The sequence below is a fragment of the Salvia splendens genome, chromosome 10, assembly GCF_004379255.2.
Source record: "Salvia splendens isolate huo1 chromosome 10, SspV2, whole genome shotgun sequence".
NCBI lineage: Eukaryota > Viridiplantae > Streptophyta > Magnoliopsida > Lamiales > Lamiaceae > Salvia > Salvia splendens.
In genome coordinates this window covers 18,753,526-18,762,586 of record NC_056041.1, presented here as the reverse complement: position 1 = coordinate 18,762,586, position 9,061 = coordinate 18,753,526, and the positions used below count along the sequence as shown (strand labels likewise).

The following is a 9,061-nucleotide window of genomic DNA, read 5'->3' as shown; positions in this document are numbered from 1 at the left end:
GAACTTCTGCAAAGGTGTCCGGGCAGCCTTCACCGACGAATCTCTCCGGAAGCCAAGCACGACAGATTGTCAGTTTCTGCTCCACCTTCACGAAGAAGTGCACGGATTCCCCGGGATGCTTGGCAGCGTCGATTGCATGCATTGGCAATGGAAGAATTGCCCTGTGGCGTGGACGGGGTCATACACGAGCGGCCACAAAGGCACCCACCCCACCGTTATACTCGAGGCCATTGCCAACTACTGGCTATGGATTTGGCATGCTTACTTCGGGGTCCCCGGATCGAAAAACAACGTCAACGTGCTCAACCAATTCGACCTCTTCGCCGAAGTTTTGAATGGTAAAGCGTCGGCCATCAACTTAAAAAAAAAAAAAAACTTCATCGCTAACAACCGGCGGTATAAAATGGGGTACTATCTTGCCGACGACATCCACCCGAAGTGGCCAACCTTCGTGAAGACGTTCAACAGGGCGATGAACGAAAAACAGGCTCTTTTTGCGCAGAAGCAAGAGGCTGCTCGCAAGGATGCATTCGGGGTTCTCCAAGCGATTCAACATTATCAAAGCTCCGACTCGTATGTTGTTTATGGAGAATATGGTTGACATCATGTATACATGCATAATCTTGCACAACATGATTGTCGCCGACGAAGGACCTGAGGCGGGAAATTGGTTCGACCCTTAAACCCCGAGAAGCTCTACCGCAAGTAGTCCGTCTCGCAGTGGAGTGCATCCGTCTATGCAAGATCGGTTGTCTATTCGGGCAAGGACACGTGATTCTACCGCCCACGCCCAACTCCAAGATGATCTAATGAAGCACATTTGGGCAAACTTTGGCAACCAATAGAGTGCGCGGAAGAAATTAAATTATGTATTTTTAATATTTTTTTAGGATTTTAATTATGTGTTTTTAATTTTTTTTAAAATTTGAAGTTGTAATTTTATTTTATTTTATTTAATGAAGTGTGTTTTTATTAATTGAATTTGTTGAAAATAAAAATAAAAATGAAATTGAATGAATAGTCAAGGGATGAGATGGTTAAGAGATGAAGAATGCAAGTGTTGTCTCTTAGTTTAGAGATGAGGTGAAAAGTACAATGGGACCCATGAATAGTGAAGAGATGAGACAGTTAAGAGACGGATAAGAGACAAGGATGCGAATGGCCATATAGGTTTCAAGATTGATCATAAAGTTTAATCCAAAAATAGAAACAAATTTAACAAGTTTTGTAGTAACATGTTAAACTACATACTACTCCATTTAGCACGCGATGCATACATCTATTTTAAGCAATTTCGCAGCCTTTCTAAAACTCGGCCAAATTATTTTCTGATTTCGGAAAACTACAGCTAAAATGTTTGCGAGTACACCATATTTTAAAATTTCGATAAAATCCGTTAATTTGGAAAACTATTAAAAAAAGTTTTTGACTACTACAAAACTTCTTGGTTTTATAAGAAGAGAGACGCTCATGTGAGCAGGTCTGGATTTGACCCGACCAGAGATAAGGCATGGGAGGTGGGGGTGAAAGGGCAGAAGCTACAGAGGAGGATGTATGTGATTTGTAACTGAAAATCTAAATACAATAAAACTTTTTCCGAAAAAGAAGAAATGAAAGGGAAGCCACCAGTCTATTAAATGCGGTTCAAATAAGAGAGGAAAGAAAAGGAAGAATCTTTATTCACTCTGGTGGCTTACAATGATCACATAAAGTGGACTACTTCTAACACGTATTTCATGTTACATCCTGGCGAGATTGAGATCATATAAAAGTATGGAACGTATAATATATACACTATAAATAAGATTAGAGCTACAAATTCCGGCCAGTTTTGAACTCCAAATGGCCGTGTTTCATTGCTAGGTAGAGTGACAGATTGATAGTACTAAATACTGTTATTTTGATGCACAGAGTTACCTGTTTGATAATGGATAGAAAGTGCTTAAAGTGCCATTTCAGCTTGCAAAGCAGCAAGCTCATCTTCTTCCTCTGTACGCCTCTGAGGTGCAGGCCGAGCAGGAACTCTGCCGGCTGGTACCTGAACCGGAGCAGCAGGGGCTGTGCTTGCAGGCCCAAGAAGCTGTTCCTCCAGCTCCGCACCTTCCAATTCTTCCAGTTCAGCTTCTAACTCATCCTGCAGAACCCAAAAGTAGTCAGATGAATCGAACTAGAACATTGTCAGCATCAACGTAGATAAACATTGAAAAAGTAAAGATAAGCCAAAAACCTCATCAAAGTCAGCAGCTGAGCCAATAGGTGTAGCCAAGGCCTCTTGTATCTGCTTCATGTTCTCAGTTTGTTCGTTTATATCATCCATTGTCTTGTCCACATCATCGATGTTCCTATTTTAGAAGAAGCAATTATCAGTTGAATTGGTCAAGGATTTAACAAAACTATACCTAGCTGAAAATGATTACGCCATTATGGTAACATAACGTTTCTAAAGAAGGTAACACAACCATATCTTAATCGAATATTTTAGGGCATGAAGTTTTCGATACACATACGTGGCTTTCTGCATTGCTTTCATAGCAGCTGCTCCACTTCTTAATGCATCCACAGTATCTGTAGTAGCTTTCGCACCTTCTAGCAAAATCATCTGCTCAAACAAAGAGAATATAAGTACTTGAGCAGGCATGTTACCCCGTAAGAAAGAGAAACAAAAAAGGGCGAAAGGGAGAAAAATCTTATTGGACCTGATCATGGACGCGCAGCTGGAAATTTGCTAGCTGCCCCATCTGTTCTTCATATAGTTTTTTTCTCTTCAAGCAGTGTATTGCCGCTGCAAGATTATATTTTTTCTTGCACATGTCAGTACTACATGTCACACTGAACTTTGTAATATCTAACTTATATTAATAAAAAATAAACAATAAAGAAGTTATAAAAGCATGTTCACTACAAAAACATTTGTGTCTAACTGGTTAAGATTGTGTTTAAGGAACTTGCGGTACCTAAATTGTCAATAAATGCAAGGACAAACATGGAAGCAAAACAGAACGAATAAAAAACAGGGCTCGATAATTTACATTATTTTACAAAACTGAAAAGGTCTAAGATGGGAGCTAATTAAGAACCGTACTCTTGAACTCAGGAAATCTATCAAATTGCAACCTCAACACGCTTGCGTAGAACTTCACTTGTTTAAAGCTCAAGAGACCAGAGTTGAATAGTTTAAACACTAAATAGACACAAACAAGAAATACCACATTCTAATGCATTCACCAGTAAAACTAACATGATAAAATGTCGATCATTTTTTTACTTTTTTTAATCCCCTTTGAGATAGACATAAAAAGTTGAAGAACTCGGTTTGCGTTTATTAAGATGTGATCACGATTTTTTCCAATATACAGCTTCAGTTCAATAGCTGAAGACTAGTAATGGATTAAGAAAAATAAAATTTGAGGAATCTAGTGAGCAGATTATAGAATAGCCAACAAGGAGCATACCTCTTTTGTTCTTTGCTTTTGTATATGCTTTGGCCTTCTCCACCTCTGCAGATGCCTTCTTTTGAAGCAAATTCTCCTTCTTCTCTAGCATCTCAAGAGTCTAGACAAGGAAATTAACAAAATATCCAGTGTAAATTCAAGTAGAAAGAAATCATGATCCTTGATCAAACAGGCACAGCCAACAACCAGTACTAGGTAAAGAAATAGGAAAAGGGATGAGGATGCAGCATACCTCGTTTAATTTGTCGAGAGTGGTGAGAGCATTATTAGACGGTTGCTTAGTTTTTCCCAGAATCCGATTAAACATGATTGGTTCGATCAGATCAAACTTGAAAACCCAATCAAATTCGTTCTAGGTTAACAAGTCCTGTTAAAAAAGAAATCCAACAATCAGAACATAATTGGAGAAGAATCTGCCTCGAGTTTACAGAAAGCTACTCAAAACTATGTAGCTAACACTGCCAATTTCGAAAAGAAAGAAACATCAGCGATTTGTACCTTTCTGTCACAACAATAAACAAATCCAAAATTAAAAACTCTGAAGTACCTGCAACTCTGCAAATAGTTTCAATACCAGAAAATTGACGGAGAGGGATGCAGGAGGAGGATGGAAGAGAAAGAGATTTCAGTCAAGAATTATGAATTTGGGAAAGTGGCAAAGTCTTCTTTTTTTTTCAACTGCTCTCGCACTTGAATATATAAATGTGTTTTTGATTCCATATAAATTTTTAAAAATGCTAAAAAAAATTAATAAATTATAACCAACCTGAAATTTTAAGGCATCCGCAACGCGTCTCGTTGCGGTCCCTATCTCATCTCGGAGAGACGAGACGGCAGTGAGACACTTGCCGGCCCGTCCCCATCCCGCTCGTCGCGGAGAGACACTTGGCGAGCTGTCTCGCCACGCGCGTTGGCGACGTGGCGAGCTGCAGTTCGTCCGGCGAGTGAGCGTCGTTTATTTCTGTTGAAAATGTATTTTTTATTATTTTTTAAAAAATTCAGAAAAAATTCAAAAAATAAAAAAAAATCCCAAAATTATACTAGCCGTTTATAGCCGTTTTTTACAAATTTTTTATTTTTTATTTAATTTTTTTAAGCCCTCAATCACTTCTATAAATATCAAATCATTCCCACAAATTAATCCACAAAAAAACTCTCTATTCTCACATAAAACACTCTACATTCTTCATCTCAAAACATTATTCTTCTCCCAAATTTAATCCATTCATGGATCCATTTGAGCAAATGCGTCGAATAATGGAAGAATCGCTAGCAGAAGATCGACGACGGGAGGAGGAGGAAGCCGCGGCGCCTGAAAGGCGATCCCGGACTTACATCCATCGTAACCGGGAGGAAGCCACCGCAAGGTTGGTACGCGACTACTTTTGTGACAACCCGGTATAGGGAGAGACCTACTTCCGTAGCCGTTTCCACTGGCGGAAACCGCTATTTCTGCACATCGCAAATACATTGGCAGCCTGGGAAGAGTTCTTCCAAGAAGAGTTCGACGCCGTTGGCCGTCCCAGTCACACGGCGCTGCAGAAATGTACTGCAGCAATCCGTCAGCTTGCTACTGGACAAACGGCGGATGTGTTCGACGAATACATGCACATTGGGGAAAGCACTGAAAGAATGTGTTTGATAAACTTCTGCAAAGGCGTCCGGGCAGCCTTCACCGACGAATTCTCCGGAAGCCAAGCACGGTAGATTGTCAGTTTCTGCTCCGAGTTCACGAAGAAGTGCACGGATTCCCCAGGATGTTTGACAGCGTCGATTGCATGCATTGGCAATGGAAGAATTGCCCTGCGGCGTGGAGGGGGTCATACATGAGCGGCCACAAAGGCACCCACCCAACGTTATACTCGAGGCCGTTGCTGACTACCGGCTATGTGGATTTGGCAGGCGTATTTCGGGGTCCCCGGATCGAACAACGACGTCAACGTGCTAAACCAATCCGACCTCTTCACCGAAGCTTCGAATGGTAAAGCTCCGGCCATCAACTTCATCGCTAACAACCGGCAGTATAAAATGGGGTATTATCTTGCCAACGGCATCTATCCGAAGTGGCAAACCTTCGTAAAGACGTTCAACAGGCCGGTGAACGAAAAACAGGCTCTTTTTGCGCAGAAACAAAAGGCTGCTCGCAAGGATGTGGAGAGAGCGTTCGAGGTTCTCTAAGCTGGCTTCAACATTATCAAAGCCCCGATTCGTACGTGGTTTATGGAGAATATGGTCGACATCATGTATACGTGTATAATTTTGCACAACATGATTGTTGCCGACGAAGAACCTGAGGCGGGAAATTGGTTCGACCTTGAAACCCCGGGAAGCTCTACCGCAAGTAGTCCGCCTCGCAGTGGAGTGCATCCGTCTATGCAAGATCGGTTGTGTGTTCGGGCAAGGACAAGTGATTCTACCACCCACGCCCAACTCCAGGAGGATCTAATGGAGCACATTTGTTCTGACATTTTGCATGCCTAATCGACATTTTGGCACACAAAAATTAAGTTTTTGGGTGTCATGTTATACTTATCTACCCGAGGAATAATTGTGTGATTTATTTTGGAAGTGTGGTGGTAAATTTTTTTATTTTTGCTTAATACTTCTACGATATAATTTTGGGATATAAATTTAAATTCCCCCCTACAAAATTGATTATTTGAAAATAAGTATTTCTAGTTTCATCTCTAATAGTGACGACTGACATAAACAAATGAAAAAGACACCTAAACATTATTCAGTTGGTCAAAAGAGGCGATCGTGGGTTTGCAGGTGTGTACATTTCCACACTAATATAAATTTTTCCTCAACAAATATCTGTCTTAATATGCACACACCTTATCACTAAAACAATACCACGCCCAACTGACTCCACCTGGCTTTAAGTTGCAGGAGATATTTCACAAATGGTTTGCATCTTTCTCCATTGGCTGCTCTTGCATCCTCCCAACTAACCAATCAATCAACTTCATCACATACATTTTCATGGATAACTATCCCTACCATCATCAGGATACCAAACAAACACCAACTTGATTGCATCCATCAACTGAGTTCAGCTTTCAGAAGGTGATGCAAAGCTCATTCATTTCAGAAATTAAATCCCTTGAACAGATCAGACAAAGTGCTTAGGCGGGCGCTGCTCCGCTTCCTACTTTCCATCAGAAATCCAAGTGTCCATCGTTCCCTCTTTCCACATTCCCCATTTCCATCTCACCCTAGTGCAATGGGCTGTACACGTCGAGATAAGACTGCTCGTTGCATTAGAAACAACATCACGGTGGATCAAGATTGCCATGTTAGACAGGCCACTACAGCTATCCAGTAAAAGGAAAATGGTGGACAAAGTAACCCCAATGTCATTCACAGTTAAATATGCTGTAATTTCTTTCAATCCCTTCGTCTCAACCCTCGACACTAAACCCTCTGCCCCAGGATGTGTTTCAAACTCGGTCCAAACTCGTGAAGTCAAAGTAAGACGGCTAACACAAGGAAACTCATGAAGCAATAACTCAACAATGGACTTGGAAACTGCACCAGGCGTTTCCCACTTTGTTGAGACAGCAGTTAGATTCTCAACACTTCTGCTGACAGGAATCGCAACAAGAAGATTGCGAAGGCCTGAAGATTCAAGATGCAGTCTTTTCAAACGAGAGAACCCTTTCACTTCCAAGTTGCAAGTGCTGTCAACACAGAGATTCAAGCTGGACAAAAGAGGAGTTTCAATGAAAAGGAGATTTGGCTTCACGCATGTAAGAGTGAGGTCGACAAGACTAGGTGCAATAACAGATATAGAGGTCGGAGCATTAGACACAGACCAATGACATGTTCTAAGGTGCATAAGATGAACCTTAGGTTCTTTAAGTCCTCCAACACCAATTAAATTGAGGACTTTCAACAAAGGGAAACTATCATTCAACTTCTCCAGATTCTCATCATCCAATCTAATGAACTCAAGTGTCAAGACAGTGAGGTTTGGCATAGGAGTTAAACCATCAACAGAGAGCCACGCATTCTTAACTTCTAACTCCACAAGTTTACAACCTGCACCGCCAAAAAAGAACACAGATTTCAGTTTGTCAAGAAATAAGCAATCATCATTCTCAATCATCTTTAGATACTCAAATAAACTCATACAAAGAACCAAGACATTAATAAATTAGCAGTAAATAGCGATCAAGTAACTCAAACCCACAAACACAAACTTCCATGAAAATCCAACAGTAATGCGAATCAATTATAAAAAAACTTCCAACTTTATTAGGCAATAAGTAATAAATTAAATAGCAATCAAGTAACTCAATCTCACAAAATGACAAAGTTCATTATTATCTTGTGTTTCCAAAATTAGAGGTATGAAATTAGTTATTGAGTGATTCATCACACTTGGCAGTATATAGGAATGAACAACAAGTAGAAACCAGGCACGTAAAAGAGAAAGGCAGGTAGCTCACAATAAGAAGAAATTAGGGAAAGCATATCCGTCCGCCTCCAGCAGGACTGCACCCAAAAATCGGAAATGGAAATGGATTTCAAATGGGGGCAGACATTGGGCAGCCAAGCCCTGAGGAAATTGACATCAGTGAGGAACAAATCATCGTCCTCATCCTCGACGTCGTCGTAGGAGACGAGGCGCAGGGGCTTGTCGATGCCGAGGTAGACGCGCTCGACGAGGTGGAGGCCGGAGAGCAATTTGCAGAAGACGTGCTTGAAGGGCGTGACGGAGGAGCGGGTGAGAGGGGATCGGGACTTGGCGTAGCGGAGGTGGGAGCAGTAGAGGTGGACGGATCGGATCTCGGGGGCGAGAGAGTTGACGGCGCGGGAGGCGACGCGGCAGCGGGCGACGTCGGCGGAGTCGGAGAGGCGGGCGAGGATGTCGAGGAGGAGAGGGGCGGGGAGATCTTCCATAGAAATTGGAGGAATTTGAATTGAAATTAGGGTTTGCAGTAGAACAAGGAGAGGAGATCGAGTTTTAGATGATGATGTTCCGATTCCAAAACATAGTGATGTTGAATTTGATGCCGCTTGACACTTGCCTCAGATTTTGTCCCTCTCTAAATTTATCCAAAAATAATGAAAATTATCGGCATGTGAAAAGCCTTTGCCTGGGAATGATGGCACGTGGAATGCAGTGAGGATAGGGGGGTGTACATTTGTAGAGTCGGCGTGACGGTCCCTGAAAATCAGATCATGTCATAAAATTGATGATTAGTGATCCATATCTTTTGCCCCAAAATTTAAGGAATGAAGTATGGGTGGCTTAGCTGACACCACTCTTAAAATAATAAAATGACAACATTAACATGCAATTCTAACGTGCAATTTGCAATACATATGCAAATAATATATGACACATAGATAAACAATTCGGCATATGGTTCCAAGTAATAAGAGATACAAAATCAGAGCAATATGGTGACATCATAGTTGAAATTACAATTTAGACAAGCAATTTGTGATACATAGGCAAACATTCTGCGATACATAAGCAAGAAATACGGCATATGATTTCAAGAGATCTGCGAGATATGAAATCAAAGATACTAAAGCAATCTACGATACATAGGCAAACAAGTATGCTATATGGCATACTAAGATTGAATCTGCTC

The 9,061-nt window shown here is 41.2% G+C and overlaps 2 protein-coding genes across 2 annotated transcripts; both read right to left on the bottom strand.

Annotated features, from left to right (window-relative positions):
* Positions 1-1,649: 1,649 nt before the first annotated feature.
* LOC121750230 (vacuolar protein sorting-associated protein 32 homolog 2-like) lies at positions 1,650-4,136 on the bottom strand. Its single transcript, XM_042144724.1, has 7 exons — positions 4,000-4,136; positions 3,685-3,819; positions 3,453-3,552; positions 2,697-2,782; positions 2,508-2,599; positions 2,228-2,342; positions 1,650-2,134 (listed from the first exon to the last, which is right to left on the bottom strand). Exons 2-7 carry the CDS (start codon positions 3,757-3,759, stop codon positions 1,943-1,945), a joined length of 660 nt encoding a protein of 219 aa, XP_042000658.1. The 5' UTR covers positions 3,760-3,819; positions 4,000-4,136; the 3' UTR covers positions 1,650-1,942.
* Positions 4,137-6,114: 1,978 nt separating this feature from the next.
* LOC121752511 (F-box/LRR-repeat protein At4g29420-like) lies at positions 6,115-8,582 on the bottom strand. The gene is made up of 2 exons (XM_042147626.1): positions 7,907-8,582; positions 6,115-7,496 (listed from the first exon to the last, which is right to left on the bottom strand). The coding sequence occupies exons 1-2, from the start codon at positions 8,358-8,360 to the stop codon at positions 6,604-6,606; spliced, it is 1,347 nt and encodes a 448-aa protein (XP_042003560.1). The 5' UTR covers positions 8,361-8,582; the 3' UTR covers positions 6,115-6,603.
* Between the last annotated feature and the right edge of the window lie 479 nt (positions 8,583-9,061).

What these genes read in the sequence shown, in the direction of transcription:
- LOC121750230 (XM_042144724.1), bottom strand. Translation starts at nt 3,759, where the DNA reads ATGTTTAATCGGATTCTGGGAAAAACTAAGCAACCGTCTAATAATGCT. An exon ending in CTCTCGACAAATTAAACGAG is followed by an intron (nt 3,553 to 3,684) that starts GTATGCTGCATC and finishes TTCCTTGTCTAG; the next exon opens with ACTCTTGAGATGCTAGAGAA. An exon ending in AGCTGCGCGTCCATGATCAG is followed by an intron (nt 2,600 to 2,696) that starts GTCCAATAAGAT and finishes TTGTTTGAGCAG; the next exon opens with ATGATTTTGCTAGAAGGTGC.
- LOC121752511 (XM_042147626.1), bottom strand. Translation starts at nt 8,360, where the DNA reads ATGGAAGATCTCCCCGCCCCTCTCCTCCTCGACATCCTCGCCCGCCTC. An exon ending in TTCCCTAATTTCTTCTTATT is followed by an intron (nt 7,497 to 7,906) that starts GTGAGCTACCTG and finishes TTGGCGGTGCAG; the next exon opens with GTTGTAAACTTGTGGAGTTA.